At 38.6% G+C, this 19,170-nt stretch overlaps 1 protein-coding gene across 1 annotated transcript in view; it reads right to left on the reverse strand.

Moving 5' to 3' along the window:
• Nucleotides 1-1,972: 1,972 nt before the first annotated feature.
• The window catches only part of SLC24A2 (solute carrier family 24 member 2), a 103,974-nt gene continuing 86,776 nt past the window's right edge, over nt 1,973-19,170 (reverse strand). Inside the window, exons 7-10 of the mRNA XM_062599897.1 lie at nt 10,462-10,593; nt 5,223-5,312; nt 4,596-4,762; nt 1,973-2,222 (exon numbers count right to left, since the gene is read on the reverse strand). Of these exons, the coding sequence (XP_062455881.1) occupies nt 1,973-2,222; nt 4,596-4,762; nt 5,223-5,312; nt 10,462-10,593 (639 nt within the window). The remainder of the gene's footprint in view (nt 2,223-4,595; nt 4,763-5,222; nt 5,313-10,461; nt 10,594-19,170) is intronic.

A 19,170-nucleotide genomic window follows, 5' to 3' on the forward strand; every position in this document is an offset into this window, starting at 1 on the left:
AGAGATGTTGCAGGTGTTTGGTTAAGATTTTGGTTCTGAATATAATTCTGTACCTAGGACTTAACACTTTAGAACATGAAATGAATAGTATGTATTGTAACTCCTATTTTTGTTGCTTTTGTTCATTAGTAGTTTACTTTTTCATAATAATCTCACAATATTAATATTTTTGTAATTTTAAATAGGTAATTCTTACTGTTTGTGCTACTGTTGTTTTCTGTCAAGTCCTTACACACTAATCAGATACTGTTATATACAGCTACAAACACATACAATAGGAATACAGTAAAGGACAAAGAAGAAGAAAGATAAGCAAAAGCATGAAATGCAGGGAGGAAAATATGGTGACAGCACCAGAAAAACAGCCAAGACAAAATGTGCTGAGCCTTCTGTTACACAGCTGTGAGCATGGCATTGCCATTGTGAATGCAATAATGAATACAAAACAACTTTGAAACAGGTCACAGATACATGCTGAAATTTCAGGAACTCTAACTGCACACAAAGACTTGAACAAACAGATAGCCATTATCTGAAATAATTTCATAATACCCGCTCTAGTTCTCCCATTTCTTGTAATCATCCAAAATATAGAAAATATGAGCACTTCTTTTCTTTCTCTCTCCAGACTTCTTTGTCCCGAGTCTGGGCTTTCTCCTTCTCCCAGGCTTTCAGAAGGAGAATGCTGCATTTTCACTTCCCGGGCTTTTTTAAGCCATTCACGCTTCCAGCAACACTGAAAGATTTCCATGTAAGTTTCCTCCAACTCCACTATATTTAAACTGTCATTTTTTCCTACCTAGTCTCAAGATCTACACAAACCAATATGAACCACCCCAGCTCTGTACTTCAGCTGGGGATCTCCTCCAGTGATGACTATATTTAGCTGCAAAGGTCCTTATGCTGCAAGTAGTGGTGGAAGATAGCCTGCAAAATACACGTCCATTTCAGCAGCTAGGCTGCCACTCTACAACTACCTCTATATTCTGTATGAAATACTATACATAAGCAAATTAGCCTTTTTTTCTGGCATGAAAAGGCAAATACATAATGGTAACAGCATCAGAAAGACATTGGTACTGTTGGTACTATTGCTGCATTAGAAAAGATAGTGAGTCCACGCAGTAATTTTATGATCTCTTTGCATGCTGGGTTGATACTACAGAAGACAGCAAATCCCCAATCTGGGCTTCACATGTGAATATAATGAAAAATCTGCACCAGTTGCAAAATGGCCAGACATCATATCCCCATTAATGGTAAAGCTGGAGCTTCTAGAACCTGAAGAGTTTTGCAAGATGTAATAAACCATCATTTTACATCTTGCCAATTGCCATTAGAGACCTGTGATGCAGAGGACCAAATACTGAAGAAGGCCTGGGCTTTGCTGCAATCACATCATTGATCATAAATGAAGAGATGCGCAAGATCTTCCCTCTCTGTGACTCTTGCTCTTAGTGAATGCTTTCCACTCCGGAGTGCCAGCAGATTATTAGATAAACTCCCAACTGGTGGAAGCATCCCCAAAGCTGACACTAGCATTCTTCTTAGAAGATTATAGTCTTAAGTACTGATCACTTTGTGTGTCTGTATATATTACTGTAGAGGAAGAGAGGTCTGTGGACAAGTACCACAGGTACAGAAGATGCAGTAGCTTTCACTGTTACAAAGCATGCCCAGCATCTCTGGTACCGAGCAGTGAGGATGTCCTGCAGCAAACAGAAAAAAAACTCATTGCAGCTGACCTCAACCCTTCATAAGTAACTGCATTGTCCAGCAGCAATCATTCTTCTGCTTTGAATTTCACTCATTCTTTCTTCCTTTTAAAACTGAGGGATAGGAGAGTTACAAATCTGCTGGTAATTTTCACAGAAGCTTTCCATTATGGGTTTTTGCTGCTTCATTTTGATATATATATATGTGCGTGTGTGTTTGAATATATATATACTTTTTTTCCTCAACAAACGGCCACTTAAATGGAAACAGGACACTGTATCACTTTGTCCTCCAAGAGGACGCTGACAATCAGGAACACAAAATAAAGCCCAAACATAAGAAAGCCCAGTATTTTATTCATCCTCCACTTGCAGAAAGCGATGGAGAGGATGACAAAGAGTAGCATAATGAAGAGGAGGACGATTGCACAGAACAGACCATTGCTGCTGACTGTCACTGAGGCAAAGCTGTTAACCACAGCATACAGGAGCCACGGAAGAGGAAGGCTGTTAGGAAACAGAAAAAGAAATTGGAAACATTGCAGAGATGCAGAAAGGGGCACTAGAAAGGTTCTGAAATCACTTCAAAATATAAAGATATTTACTGGGAGACAGGGAAACCCATCTCTCTGGCGAGAGGAAGCACCCAGTTACAGAGGCACTAGATCACATGCTGTGCTCTAACTAAAAACCTTTCATCTCAACAGCAGGCTCTCAAGGACACTTGGACACCACCAACTGGGGGACTGGGGAGGGATGAGGCTAGTTTAGGAAAAGGTGGGCTATTCAGATAGATGGAGACAGCAGGAAGGTAAAGAGTCCTTCTATGTAATTTCCTAACCTGTAGAGGCTGCTCTGTGTTTGCTCATCATTCTGACATTTTCTCAGACCCTATCTTCTCTCCTGTTTTGGCTATTTGAATCACAGGCTTCCTCCATAAAGTGAAGCATGAAACTCTCCTGATTTCATAAATCATACATAAATCTCATTTGTCACTTTACATGTGGTTCTGTGGAGAGCATGTGGGATTTTTGCTCCCCATCATTCCTTCACCATGGTGCAGTATATGTCTCCCTTGGCTGACAGAAATCACTTGGTTTCCCCCTGTGAGTAAGAAGCCCTCAGCTTGTGGATGCAAAACATCTGGAGAGGAATATGCCGCCAATCTCCTAAGAGCTTGCCTGACAGTGGAAGGTGGGTGGCATGTCCTTCCTGTGCAGAGTTAGCTCTCCACAAGGTGCTGTCCTCAAACTTTGGCTCTTGATCCATACTTACATATAAACCTATGTTAAAATGTTTGACTTTTGACTGAACTTCAGCTTAACTTCTATTTTTGTACTTGCTGTTACTGCATTTCCCAGCTCTGATGCTACTGTGTGAGGCAACACCCCTCTGGAAGATGTCAAGTTGAAATAAATATTTAAGCTACTGATTGGAGCTTTGTGGGCTTGGAATACATAAAAAAGAGCTGTCAGCAGCTCACATCATTTAAGCTCTGAATAAGCAGCTCAAGAGAGAATAATTTATTACGGCCACAGTACTATCTAAACCACGACTGCAGCAATGCTGTGCCATTGTAAAGATAGAAAAGATAGTAGATCTAGCAGACCGTGCTACAGGTTAGCTTACATTTCCATAGGCAGAAAGACTAAAAATATTGAGAAAAAAAAAGAAAGGACTGCAAAATAGAAATGTTTCACAATGCATTCTACATGTTCTAAGTTGAAGTACTGGGAAGTGAATAATGCTTTAATATGTTTTGCAGGTATTTTTATTATAAATGTTATTTAAAACAGTTCATGATTCTGGATTAATATAAAAGAGTTTTTCAGCTATGTGCAAAAGTACTGCTGTTAACTAACAAGTGGAGTGAACAGCCATTTACTATCCACTCCAGCTTTGGGATCCCATTTTGTATGAGCACTGTTGCTGATGCATTTTTACAGCAGCTAAAACTATGATGCAGGATCTGTTCTTCTAGATGTACGATGGCATCTAGAAGATGCTGTGGATGAAGAAACTAATAGATATGATTCTCCTTGCTTCTATCCTATGCTGAAAATAGGAAAGGGGGCATTAAGATGGAATTTGGCTGTATATTTCCTGCACATTTTTGAAGTACTGAGGCATACAGTGCTTCCAGATATGGTCTAGCTTGCTCTCAAGGGCTAAATAGGAATCTAGATTCCAACTACATGTAAAATCTCATTATCCTCACGCTGCTGTGAAGTCTTTATGTTCTGCACCAGACAGAGAGTGTAGTAAATTTCTGCACAATCTTATGTTCCTTCACATTGCCAGAGTTGTACAAAGGGACTTTGTGTTAATAGAGAATTGTTTGTAATTTGGGATTTGCCAGGTATATAAAAAAATCACATGCCAAAGGAAAAAAAAAACAGCTTACAAAAGCTATAGAAGTCAATGGCATTCTGTTCATTTTCACAGCAAACATGCTGGACACTGCAGAGGCAATAAATAGTTCCCTGATCACTGAATATAAAGAAAGGTCTAGCATAGACACAGTAGGTGGAAACATAAGTGAACATCAGCAAAAAAGTGCCTGACAAAAGCATAAAAGACTTCAAAAATTTATTCTTGGAATAATACTTGTAAAGTGTAATTTACTTGCCTGGGTAGTTCTATGATATGTGAAATAAGGAATGATGCAACAAATTTATAACAAGCCTGTCATGCAAATATCTATTAAGTTCTGAATACTTGGAATAATAACATCTACTGTATGTTTGCATCATTCTCTTTTCTAAACATCAAAAGCAGAAAACTGTTGTAAGTAACACCTTTAACAAAAATGAGGGCAACATATTAGGAACACAAGACTTTTTATTAAAATAGCTACAATTTTCTTGCTGTAGGACTTACCCCACTGTGATGTCAAAAATGTTGCTTCCAACAGAGCTGGACACAGCCATGTCCCCCAGACCTTTGCGTGCTACGATAACACTGGTAATTAGGTCAGGAATAGATGTACCAGCTGCTAAAATAGTCAGTCCCATGATTTCTTCACTAATACCAATGGTTTCTCCAACCTAAAAGAGATAAGTAAAAACAGCAAAAATATGTGCTGAAGTCCTGTGGTGGAAAGACACTCTCTCCTGCAAACCTGCTGACCTGGGAATGTTATCTTCCAGCTTCCTGACTAGCTCGGAAATGCAGTGACTACAGATGTAATTGGAGAATTACCTGTTTTCACAATGTTCCACGAGTTTCAGGGGAAATTTAAGACTGTCAAAGACCCATTGGTATCAACAAATTGCTGCTTATGGCACTGATGTTAACAGAAAGATCAAACATATGTTGAGGGCAACCACTACTCTCTGATCTACTTTCCATTTACTGAGTAGTGATTTACTTCATCTATCATTCCAGCTCCTAAAATAAAATGCTACTCAGCATGAGATAGGTGATGGACTCTGATTCTAAACGATTTCTTGCAGGGCAAAACACAACACGGGGCTTTTATTTTGCACCAGTGTGACACTTTCTTACCTGATGTGCCCACCAGACCATTAAGTAAGAAAAAAATCCAATCCAACTAATTGAGCCAAAAAATGTGATTGGAAAAAATTTTCTTGACCTCTGAAACAGAAAGAAAAAGAAAGAGTGAACAATTATGTGAAAGGCTGATATACTGTATTCTTATTCACTCCTCAGGTGACCTCTCATTTATTCTTGTTGCCTATTCTGATGATCATTAGATAACAAAAATAAAGGTCAGGAAATTCGGAAACTGACTGCCCCTGCTGATATATGCTTACCCATGTCTCCTTCTTCCACCAGCTTCAGTTATAAATTAGTCTATGACAAGAGTCACCTCCTAACAACAACATACATTATACCGAGTGGCAAGTTTTGGATTGTCATTTACATCATATTCTCTTAAGTTGCAGTCTGCATATCTATTTAGCTGCATGAAGGTTTGGGCTTCTAAATTTATGAATGACTTTATGCCTAAGCAAAAAGAATGTTTTCAAATTGTTAAAAGAAGTATTCATATCCTTTGTTTGTGCACCAGTTTCTTTGTGCTTTCACATTTAGTATCAGAAAGGCTGCCACAGCACTAAGCTAAAAAATACACATTTAAAATTTATTAGGGCATTTAATCATTCCTGAGAAAATAACTCGCTTTTTCAATTAGCACAAAGGAGGAATTAAGCACACATTCGCCATGCTTTGTATTGAAGAGAGGTTTGTTATCCAAAAAAAAAAAAAAAAAAAAAAAAAAAAAAAAAAAAAAAAAAAAAGTAGTAAAATCATAATTTGAGACCCTTCAGTTAATTCTGAAATCAGTAACACACTAGAATAACCTCATTTCAATTTTCAGTGTCTGCTAAACCACCCATCATTGGGGATAGAAGAACTCATTCCTAAAAGGAGCACAGTTACATGAAGGTGAGAGTTAAAGTAGTGATCCAAAATCAGCAGGAGCACAGCTGAGACTGGATGAGGTAAATGAATCTAAGTAGTAATTTTTCTTTTTTTGATCAAATAACTAGTACTTCTTTTTCAGCTTTATTAGCAGCCAAGTCTTTCAACTTTTAACTCTTTTTAACAACTTTCAACAATCTTTTCTGTCTCTGTAAATACTGGGATTTGCAGGAAAATCATATGAGAAATGAAAAGATGAAATGATAACCTTATTGTTGTCAGCTGGTCTCCAAATCTAAACAAGGGAGCAAATGATAATCGTGGAATTTGAATAATCACTCTGCAGCACTCAAGAAATAAACATACATTAGATTATGCAAATCTTAGTTACTGGCCAGTAATAATAAAATTCAATGAAAGGACAGGATTATAAATACCAAATGGTTCTTGTAAAATAATCACATATTGCTTATACAGGTCAGACACCCACGGAATGTGGAGAATTGGATGGCTAAGAATTATAAGTCAGTAACTTTGCAGCATGTGTATACCCAGCTTGAATCCAGCTTAATTAACTGATAAGAGGCAGTTCAGGGTTATGAGTATTGTAATAGACTTACTAGTTTAATTATTTGTTTTAAAAGTGTAAACATTTAACTCAAAAAGGGCAAAATTTAAAGCTTGTACCTATTACAGGAGATGAAATCAAGAAATGGTTTAGATGCTACTATAAAATTTGCATATAGATGAATTTTTTAAAAATTAAAAATAAAACTGTTGATTTTTTTCTGATGCTGCATTTTATTTCCAGAGTATAATAGTAATCATGTTTCTTTTGTAATTATTGACAACTTTTTTGAGATTTATCTCAGTGTAACTTCCAAGCTCTTGGGAACATGCAGAGTTGTTAGTTCAAATCATTCTCCTACAACAGAGAATAGTCAGAAACAACAGAGAGCAATACCTTTTCGCCATCTTTTCGGATAGCTGTGATTGCCTTGTTAAGACAGACTCCAGTTTACTACTACCTGGTTTGGTTGTGGTCATGACAACAGAACAAAGGGGAAAAAATCCTAGGGATCATACAGTTTGCACCTCACTTTCATTTAACAACAGAAAAATAATTTTGTAACTTTGCTGTAGATCTGTTGGATTAGTACTATTCCTGCCCATCAGCAACCTTAATTACATTTTTCCTGGTGCATCTCTGTGTTCAATTTCCTACCAGTGCCTGAAAAATTGGACTTACTAAAATAAGTAACCACAGTGATAGAAGTATGTTGAAAAAGTGAAGGCTTTTTTTCCTGAAAGCTCAAACATAATGAGTGCTTAATAATTTGCAAAGTAATTGTCTTAATTTTAACCAGTCTTATTACTGACTTCTTTACCTTTAACCTGAATGAATCATATGTTTGTCTCATGCATAAATTTATCTGCATGCCATCTTTCATTTTCCATCCATATTTGATGGTGGTTAAATCTGATTACTCGGCACCTGCTCTAGTAACCAGATCTGTGAAGGAACATCTTGTCCTCGTCCCCTTGGTAACAGCGTGTCTCTGTATGCCAGCAAGAGTTCACATAAGTTGCGTCTCTTGGTTGTTAATGGGAACGTGCAGACATACCAAGAACTGCCCGTATGGATACAGCAACAACAGGAACGGGGCTTGGATAGATGTTTCTTCTGGCCTGTGTCTCGAAGGGAGAGACAGTGCACTGCGGCTATAACAAGAGAGCTGCTGTTCAATTTCTGCCCCTAGCCTTCTGGGTCACCTTGGTCACATCATTTTCCCATCAATGTTTCAATATCTCTTACTGTAGGAGGTGGACAGTTTTATTTATGGCCTTTGTAAAGCCACTGTTGAAATGAGCTATTAGTACAGGGAAAACATCCATCATTTTTACCAGTATCTCAACAAAAGGCCAAGGATAAAATTCCCCAAGCGCACACCTACCTCCGGTGTACCTCTAGTTACACAACTGATATTATAGTATTTCTAAATACACTCATTTTATATGAACAGGCATAACTGAGCCAGTAAACACACACTGAAACAAGTCAACTATTGAACCAGCTGAGGAATTATTTGAGCTAATACATAATCTACTGTAGATAAATGCAAATATCTACATCCGTACACCAGAGTATAATAAGGTTGCAAGTGCAGCAGTTCTAAAACTAGTAAATGCTGTCCAGCCTTCCCCATTAAGCTGAAATAAAATATACTTTAGGACTGGAGAGCTCCAGGAGACTCTGGGAGGAAAGGAGAGCAAATTTTTGGAAAGTGGCACCCACGTACCACAGTCAAAAGCTCCTTATGGACTATCAAAACAACATTTAGCACACAAGGTTCATTTTATATGCCCACAGGCTATTTTGAGCATCCTCCTGCAGAATCTGGATAACTGACTAAAATTACCACTTCTGCAGATTGGATCCCTGATGTTAGAGCTACCTACAAAATCTATTTAAGTATCATTAGAGGTTTATTTTAACTTCTGCCTCACAGATTTAACGTAAACTTGTTTTCCGAAGCACGGGTTGAGCTGTGCAGTCAGGTTTGGTTTTCTTTAGGAAAGGAAAGGGAGGATGGCACACAAGCATCAGTGAGAGCATTTTAGAGACAAACATACTAATGAAGTGTCCTTGAAAAGTTAAGCAGCTGGGCACAGAGAGTTTTTGCAACCATCTGGTTAATTCCTTAACAGTGATGCTCAAAGTAAACAGCTTGTCACACTGATACAGCTTGTTATCTCTTCTGTCATTAACACACGTAACTGCAAGCTGCATGCAATACCCAACTCACTTTTATTTCTGTATAACAAGCTAAACCTTTCAGTAAATGAAGTTTAAAACTCTGCTGCCTATTGACCTGTCACAGACAACTCTGATTATCTTTTATGTTATAGCATAGTGTTTTAATTCTGGGATGTTAGCACGCCAGGTCTGTTTGCGAACAATTCTAGTGTTAATATTCACACGCATCACACAGTTGCATGCAAATTCATGAGACACTGGCTCTCCCAAGCCATTATTCTGACTCTTCTCGCTTATAGAGTATTGAACACTGGATATTTATAAATGTTCAAGGGGAAGAAATAAAAAAGATTGCAAATGCTATTAATGTTAACATCAGAATTTTCAAATTCAAAATAATGCACACATTTCTTAGTAGTACTTGCTCACATTAGGACAAATTATAAAGAAAAATAATACAGTGATGATTTTGAATAATAAAATGAGGGTACAAATACAGAAATAAACAATCTTGGAATTCATGTAGTATGCTTTTTTGTGTTACCAAACAAAAATCTTACCAGATTTGTTTGAAAGCTTAAAGAAAATAGAACTTAAAGAGTGGAAGAGAAAATGTCTATTTATACTCTTAGAGAAACTTTAATCTAAAAATAAATTAAAGAAATTATTTTAGCTTGTTTCTTGCACTGAATTGCAATTTTTCTGTGTGGGGGGTGGGAAATGAGATGAGGAGAAAAAAAAGAAACCAGGGTGCTGATTTATAACCTTGTAAATTGTACAACCCTCTCCTGTTAGAGTTTTCAGTCTAATTTTGATCCAGAAAGGAAGAGATTAAAGCACTTCTAAAGGATTTTTCCAGCTTTTTTTTTTTTTTTAACTTTCCATTAGCCTCCTCAGCTATTACAACTATTTGATAACTTATCACAGTAAGTCATCTGTATTAAATAAACTATCTTACATGACTTCAAGCCATGCTTGGACAGAATTAATAAGTGTTCTACACAGGGAAAAGCTTCTGGATCTTATCCTAGTATGAAAACTAAAAGATGATAAATAGAAGACAAAGGTTTCCTTTGCTCAATTTGCTCAATTCCTTTGCTTTAGTCAGACCTTCCTGAAACAAAATTCCCCATTTATGAGAACTGTTACATAAGACTAGTAGAATGTGTATTTAAGAGATATGCATATCATTATTCTTGAAATACATAGAAAATCTAGCCTTTGTCTTTCCAGTTTTACCGTTAATGGTATTGTGGTTGGGCAACTTCCTCACTGCTTAAGCAATGGTCAGCGGAGATCTAGAAACATAGAGGTAAAAGCCTCACACAAGAAGCCTTAGGAACTTTTTCTTTGTGTGATAAAATATTAATGAATACAAATGGCAATATTTACAGAACTATTATCTTCCAGTTGCCCATAAGCACCCACTTGGAGATTGATGCTTACTTTAAAATTCTATTGTGGCATCTTCTTCTCAAAAGGAACTATAAAAAAAATCATTAGTTCTATTTTTGCTTGAGTCCACTGCAGTCCTTTCTTGGATGCTGGCATTCAGCAACTGTCCTGTTGCGCAGAACACACTGACTTACAACAGCTACTTACAGGATTCCTGACGTCCGGGAGGGAAACCCACAGTGGAAAAACAATGGGTAAAACAATCAGGTAGGTGAGCTGCTTTCGCAGGGTGTCAGGCCAGACCAGGCTGAGAGGCTGGTCTTCATCCTCCTCCTCATTCTGCGAGAAAAACAGTAGCAGACAGAGTATTAACGTGGACAAACACATTTGGAGATTTCTTAAGAGGGAGTCTTTAGGATTTCACTGTATTTCAGTAACTACAGGGTACTCCTCCAGCACCAGTTGCCCAAGGACATCTCTGCATCCATGCTGACGCTGATGCAGCAACCAACATCAATCTTCTGCCTGCAGGGAACCCACACCCACCTGGTGCCTCAGATGCATCTTCCCACAGACCTTCCCTCATAGATGTGGGTAGTCTGATCAAAAAATCAAAACTGATCTGGTCTGCACCAAGCCTGGCCATATATGCTTACATAAACATGTATATATGTATACATTCACACACACACACACACATATATATACATATGTACTTTTTTCTCCATTCATAGCATCATAAGGCATTACAGGCTGTCAGAGACCTTGGGAGGTATCCAGACCCACCCTTGCCCAAAATATGCTCAGCTGTGGGGGCAGATCAGGTTGCTCAGGGCTTTACCCAATCAGTAAAAAGTTGCTTGAAAACCTCCGAGGGTGGAGATAACACAACCTCTTTAGCCCAGCTCCACTGCTGAGCTGTCTTTGCAGGAAGTTTTTTTTCTCACCTCTAGCCAGTACCTGTCCTGTTTAGCCCTGTCATGACACAGGAGTCTTATTAACAGATTGGTCCTAAAGCTGAAGGAAAGACCTTCCTCTTTTACTGATATAGCTAATCTTCACAATAATCTTTCACCTTCTTTTATGTGTATGCTCTTCACGGTTATGTCCATTACAGAGCAGATGTACCATGATCTTTTCCGGTGACAAAAAAAACCTTTTGGCTGCTACACACATCTCTTTTCCTAGCCTGCTTCTGCTGCTCAGCCTGTTGGCAAAATGCAGCCCGTTGAGACTGCCACAGAAATAAAGCAAAGGGAGCATGATGCAGCCTATTTTAATATTACACTTTTTTCCTGACTTATTTACTCACGCAACTAGGCAATATGTCAAAAACTGCACATGGTTCTAACTAATACCAAATGAGGCAACAGAAAAAATGCTCTAAATAGTTCTTTCACATAAATGTGCCTAATTCAAATCCCACTTTGCCTGTGGAAAGATTCCTAAGGAGCTCAGTGAAAACTTAAGAAGCCCCAAAAGCTGCACTTGGTGCAAATTATGGTCAGCTGAGAATATGCAAAGAGTGTGTTGAGAGCATACAACTCCTTCAAGTAGTCTTCTTCTTTCACAAAGTGATTAGAAGTGAGAATTCAGTCCTTCCTGAAGTGAGCAAGCTATTCTTCCCACAGATTTGTGACATAGGCTTTTGGTTTGTTACTCCCCTATGTTAACATTGCTTACGTAAGCCATGTGACAGTGCTATGAAAAACAGTCATTTGAAGGGCATCATAAGTTAGTTTTTATAACTGCATATTTTTTACTTACTGCAATTTTGACTGATGATCCAGTCTTAATTATTCAGTTACTATGAACTCCTAAACTATTCGACTATTCACCTACCATGAATGGATCGGTTCCCTAGAGAAGCAGTCTGACTCAGCTCATGCTCTTCAGTCATACAGCTATATAACTTTATCACCTTACATCAACAGAATGAAAACAAACCCATTTTTCCCTCCTGACACATTGGCATGTTGCAGCTACTTTGATGATTACGTGCTGATGTCAACAGAAGACTGTATTTTGCTAACTCTGCACTTTGTGCAGTTCCCAACTTGTGTCGCTATATGATGACAGGAAAATGAAGAGGTCATAATAGGTATTTTCATTAACAGATTTTTGAAACATACATATAGACATAATTCATTAAAATTGTGGTGCTTCAAGAAGCTGCAGAGTAGCTTCAGAGGCTAGCTTTTGTGCTTAGCTTTTAGCTTTTTACCAATGCAAGCAGATGCTTAATATCTCGTTCCTCCAGTTTATTGAAGCCTGACCTCCCCAGGGGACTATTCAGGTGCAGGTACAGGAGTTTGTGGGGTTACTTTCTTAAAATCAGATTTGTTGGTTTTCCATTCTGGTGAACAATGCTGGGGTGGGCAAATCAAACCAAGCTGGATGTTCTGCTTTGAAATATGATGATGGAGGTAAAATTTGAGCACAAAAGAAGCAATTGAAGGGTTGCCTAGGTAACTTTTAATGAATGGCTTCTGCATAATTCAAACAGCAGACTCAGTTTAACTTCAGGATGCATTGTGGAAGCTACAGATTGGCTCCTTGTTTCTTACTCCATAAATCAGAATCAGCATCTGATTTTCAAGTACTGATCTTCTGAAAATCAGTAAAACTAAAGAAATTCAAATAGCAGATTTAGCCTTCATGGATTTTAAAGAGAGGCCAACCTACCCACTGAGGTTGAAGAAATGAAAAGAATTTTTAAAACAACTAAACCATGTAAATGTAAGTGTCATGCTCTAGACAAAGCAGCAGTGACATAAAGTGACACAGCACAGAACTGTGGCAGAGATGTTTGCACTGTCTGAATTTAGCTCTCCGCAATGTACACAAAGAACATACATACTCACAGTTTATAGCAATTAATACTGAAACTGTAGTTTTGATTTTTTTTTGGTCTATATGATTTCACTTTTTAGCCTGTATAATTCTGAGTGAGCTCAATACTTGCAATGTTAAAATATATTATGCTAAGAGAAAAACAAAAAGATAATGGGACATAAAGGCTAGTATTCAGTTGCCTACACATAGACATGCCGGTGCCATTTTAAATACCTTTTGGTATTCTTCTAGGACTTCAGAGGCTGGATCAGAAGAGCACAGGCCTCTGCCAGTTTATGACCTCTCTACCATCACTGTGCCAAATCTCCAGTTCTCTAGGCTCACTCAGGTGGCCCTAGCTACCTATCTGCAGGCAAGTGAACCCTACCAGAAAACTCATTCCCTCGTGCAACCCTGTAGTTAACTATCTTTAGAGATGTTGGGGAGGAATATATTGGAAAGCTGGATTAATTGACATTATGAACTCTGATGATACTGCAGTATCTACATAGAGTTTATTTATTTAAATGTAAATGCTGTCACAAAAACACAGGTTGTGTTATGCTGTACAGGTAAGCACACCCTTCCCTACATTTTGCAAGTCCATTTTGCTGACTGTGTCTGAAAAGGTAGTTCAGAATATGCTACTATTTATATCACAAATAGTGTTAATTCTACGTTTTCTAGATTGTCACTAAAAACATTAATACTGTTCCTTCTGAAAATTACTTGGACTGGCATCACTTCCTCTTAACCAGCATGATAACCAGGGGGCCTTTTCCCAAGCCAAGTTTGTGTGTTGTACTCTGGTACACAGAGTGATTTTGGCGAGGATTCAAAGGATTTGGGGAGAGGATAAAAGTAATGTAAAATCTTCACAGTTGTTTATAATGTGGTAAGCTTGACTGGACTACAAATATAGGAACAGCCATACTGAGTCAGACCAAAGATGCATTTAGCCCAGGATCCACTTTCTGATGGCCAGACATGGATACACAGGGAAGAAGTATTGGAAAGTGGTATATTTTTTCATCCTCTAGTAGTTAAAGGTTTAGATAGAAGCTGCATTAGGTCGTCATATACAACAGTCATTGAAGTCTTTCCACGAAATTCTCATTAGCTGTCACAATTGTTTCCACTCTGTGTTGTACTCCCCTTTGTTTTCACTTGTGCTTGTGACTGTCTTTTTTGTTATATATATCTTTGCAGTACTGAATATACGCATAATGCGTATATTCTTGTCTGGATATGCTACTGTAGTGCAAAAAACCCAATAATGATAAGCAAATGAATTATCTTATAGGCAAATGTGCCATTTGCATATCACACCAAGGGTAGTGGGATTCATCTGTAAACAATAAAAGGAGACAACATAATTCCCTGTTTTGAAGAAATGAGATTAAAAGTACATATTTCCTTTTACATGTCTGTAACAAGTACACTTTCAACATTTTCCTTTAAACCAGTCTACGTATATTCCTAATCCTGTTCTTGCTATTTCATTTCTTCCTGTATGTAATCCACAACAAACAATAAAAAAGGTATCAAATCTCCCTACCTTCCATCTTTCCAGCTTCTTCACCCAAGAATGTGTATCTAATACTTCTCCATATACCCATGCAAGACATCTCACATTGTTTTGCTCTGATCTGACCACTTTTCCCTATCTCCCAAGAAAATCTGTCCAAAGACAGGAAGTGACTGTGTATTTCACATTATACAAACAATGGCAACATATGGTGACCTTCCATTAATAACACTTTTGTTTACAAACAACAGCTTATAGCACACTTCATCTGCCAAAGTGATAGTGTAGTCACTGCTTTTGGCATGCATCAGAAAATAACTGTCTCCTTAGATGCTTACACTCAAACAGTATTATCTTAGTAAAAAAGAGTTGTTTATCTAGCATAACACCAAACAACTGGGCTTATATGTTTTTTACCTGACAGTAGGAAAACATAGAAAACAACTCCAATGAACCACTTCAAACCTACCTGAAATACTGAATATCTCAACATTTACAGTCCATATCTTATAACAACTGTAGAATATGAATTACAGACATGTTATTTTAGGCTTATTCTGCAAGCCCAGAAGAGATAACTGAGAGAAATGAGAACTGAATTAAAAATTTTCATGCTTGTACATGTTTATTCTTGTTTATTCTGGCTTCTGATATGGTTAATCAACACAGAATTAGCATCAGGTCTCCCCTAGAAAGGGATATTGCAGATAGGGACTATTTGCAGTTCAGTTTGCTCATACTGAAGCATAGATGTTGCACCAGCTTTAAAAATGTTATGTATCTCTTTAGCTGATAGTTGTTGAACTATTTTTCTTCTTGGAAGTGAGGAACTCTGCACAAGCCAACTTTTCACAGTGAGTGAATCAAGAAAAAAATATGATGCCTCAAAATGTTACCTGTCTCAAATTTAAAATACAGTTGTTCAGTATGGAGATTGATTTTTTTTTAGAATAGCAAATCTCATATTGATTTATTTCACTAGAAAGGCAGAGGACAGAGGCAATTAGAGAGCTGTTGTGGACTCTGGAACAGCTCCAAGCCTCTGCTTCAAGCTTCTTCTCCGTGACTTGGATCGCTCATTTATCTTCTGCTACATCTCATTTGGAAAAATACATGAAGGAAGGTGAAGTACTAAGCTACAGTAGCAGTGAGCAATATCTAAGTAGCTAAGTCAGAAAACAATGTATTTCCTTGAGATTTCTGGGGTAAAATTCAACCATGGAATAAAATTCAATCCCTGAGCTTTTAGCAAGCATTCTGCTTATATGGGTCACTTTCCTTAACGCAGCTAATTCGTGTAGATCCTCTCTGCTCTGTGAAGTGTCTGAAAAGAGCCATCCTTTCAGCAGAATCTGTGGGAACGAACAGGTTCGGGTCAGCTTTTGCTCCAGATTCTGTTATTACTGTCTGTACCTGCCAATACCTGAAAGCTCAGTTTCCTGAGCCTCTATGCAGTTTTCCCTGCCCATGTTGCACCCAGCACTCTTCAGGGTATTTGCAAAGAAATACGTACAATGTAAGACCCAAAATTACAGTCAGCCCATCAGTGGAAGTAACAGCTATGGCACTAAAGAGATACAGCTGACCACTGACCATTCTGATTTTCAAGTAAGTCAGAATGGCACACAGCAGAAAAAAAAAAAAAAACATAGACAAGACAACCTTGGTAGCTTCAAAGTAGCTTTGGAAAAATAAAGATCAATCTCTTTTGACAGTTGTGCAATCCTATTAAGTTACAAAGAGCTATACTGGCAAATAAGGGGCAGGCATTCATTTTAGGCTGCATGCGGCAACTGAAAAGAGTTTTAGGCAATGGAAAACATATTTTCAATGATCAAACAAATGCCAAACATGCTGGAATATATCACTGCCTTGCAACAAAGGCTGCTGTCAACACTTCACCTCTGCTCTACAAAATAGAAATGTTTAATATATTCCAAGAACCACAGCCTGTGACAGAGAACACAATGTTACTTAAGTTCAAATCATGTTGATTTGGTGCAGGGGGAATGCGCACTCCTGGGCAGGGGGAACTGTGTCAGCCAGAGGCTCCATCCTGAAATGCACTGCACACCCTTGGCTCTTTGGTGGGGAAAGCAAAATGCACTTTACCATACAGTTGCTTAGGTAGGTAATTTAGATCCAATGAAAACAATAAACCGTCAGTGGCATTTTCTTATTACATCTAAGCTGTCTTTCAGCTTCATGAAAAAGTTATCTCTGACATCGTTGGCATGTAAACATTTTCCAGTGGGGTTTCCATGGAAACAGGCAAAAGTATGTGCGTGTGTACATGTGCGTGTGTGTGTGTGTAGGAGGGAGGAGAAGGTGTTATCTTCAGAATAGAAGATATTTTTAGCCACAGGTTAGAAGGAGTATGACTAAACACAATCAAATGTCTGTTCAGAGGCTGGCAGTAGGGTGAAAGGCAATTGGACCTCTTGGAAGGATCACTTCTCTGTGGGGCAGCCTATAAAACATTTAACGAGACACTGTCAGCGTCCTTCTAGTCATCTTTCATTCTGTCACACATGTGCCATACCAGTCTATAAAGTATTGTATTACAGAGCTTTCTCCTTTGTGGCAATCTGCTAAAGGTTAAAAGAAAGAATTAAAAAAGTAGAACAAAATCCCAAAGGAAGACAGAATATCTGGCAGGAGAGAAGGCAAATTCCAGCTGCATTTGGAGCTTGGATATTTTACCGATTGTACTCAGAAGCAGTCTTGTTCCCAACTAAGGTGGCTAGGGACAACGAAGGAGACAGCAGCCCTCTGTCCTTGCCAGTAGCTGATTCGGATTTTATCGAAGTGTGAGCGAGATCTGCTGATGATTTCTATGGGAATGAGATAAGATGAATACACCTGTCTTGGACAAGCGACTGGATTGCAGGGAGCATTTGCTGGATTGTCTTTTTAAAATCCTGCATGCGGCAGTAGATAGAGTTTATCCTGCTCGGCAAAGGCTTGGTTCAGCAAGAAGAACATGGAGAAATGAGGTTCTGGAGGAAAAGAGTGGAGGAAGAAGAGTGGAATTAAGGGCCTGGAAAAAAGGGAAAACTAGGATGGTGAAGTTGGGAAGAGACAAATGAGGAAATCAAATGAAAAGAAAAAAGGAAAAGGAAACAAAGGGAATTCACTCCAGTGCACGAACTCTTGTGAAAGTTATTGACAGTGTCCTTGACTCTCTTTTGAGGTCTTAGATGGTGAAAGAAGGAAGAAAGGAGGAGGAAAAATATTAAGATGAAGAAAAAAAGAGCCCTAAACAAAGGAAAGGGACTCATGGCATTTGGAGTGATGTACTTCTTAAAAGATAAGTTTTGACTTACAACTACACAAAAATTAAAATAAAACAAACACTATTTTTCCCTTTTCTTCATTTCAGCCTGAGCCTTCCTTTCCTAAGGGGCTTTTGTTCAATAGCATACTTCTGAAGGTGAGGGTTTATGTGAGTAAGATGGATTTATTTGCATATTCTTTTTGTCATTGCGGCATACATATTTTTAGTGAATTTCTGACAACTATGAATCATTACTAAGATGCTTCCACCTAAGAATTTAGACTGAAGCACCATTATCTGCACTAGTGAAAAGTAAGGCATAATGCAAGCATCACAGAAAAGCTGAGGTGGGAAGGAACCTCTGGAGATTGTCCAGTGTAACCCACCTGCTCAAGCAGGGTCATCTATAGCCTGGTTACCCAAGACCAAACATCTTTCGATATGTAGACTCCAAACCCTCTCTGGGCAAACTATTCTAATGCTCAGCCATCCTCAGAGTGAAAAACATTTTTTACACTTAAATTGAATTACCTGTGTTTCAGTTTGTGCCCTTAGCCTCTCATCCTGTCTGTGGACACCACTGTAGAGAGTCTGGCCCCATCTTTTTCACATCCTCCCTTCAGATACTTACACACATTGATAAGATCCCCCCTCAGACTTCTCATCTCCAGCTCTCTCAGTCTTTCCTTACATGAGAGATGCTCCAGTTCTTTCATCATCTTCATGGCTCTTTGATGCACTCGCTCCAGTAGCCTCATCTCTCTCTTGTACTGGGAGCCAAGAACTAGACATGGCACTCCAAATGTGTCACACTGTCAAAGCAGAAAGATCACCTACCTCAACCTGCAACGCTCTGCCTAATGCAATCATCGTCTTTCTTTGCCACAAGTGCACATTGCTGGATCATTTTCAGCTTGTTGTCCACCAGGACCCACAGGGCCTTCTCTGCAGAGCTGCTCTCCAGCCAGTCAGCCCCTAGCCTGTCCTGGTGCATGGAGTTATTGCTACTCAGGGGGAGGACTTGACATTTTCAATTGATGAACTTTATGCGGTCCTCTCTGCCCATTTCTCCAGTCTGTCAAGGTCCCTCCCAATAGCAGCAGAACCATCTGGTGTTTTAGCCACTGCTCTCTGTTTTGTGTCATCTGCAAACTTGCTCAAAAATGCATTCAATCCCATCATTCAGGTCATTCATGAAGACGTTAAGCAATACTGGTGACAGGATCGACCCCTGAGGGATACCACCAGTGATGGATCTCCAGCTGGACTTCATGTG

Source organism: Rhea pennata, chromosome Z (genome assembly GCF_028389875.1).
Source record: "Rhea pennata isolate bPtePen1 chromosome Z, bPtePen1.pri, whole genome shotgun sequence".
Taxonomy (NCBI): domain Eukaryota; kingdom Metazoa; phylum Chordata; class Aves; order Rheiformes; family Rheidae; genus Rhea; species Rhea pennata.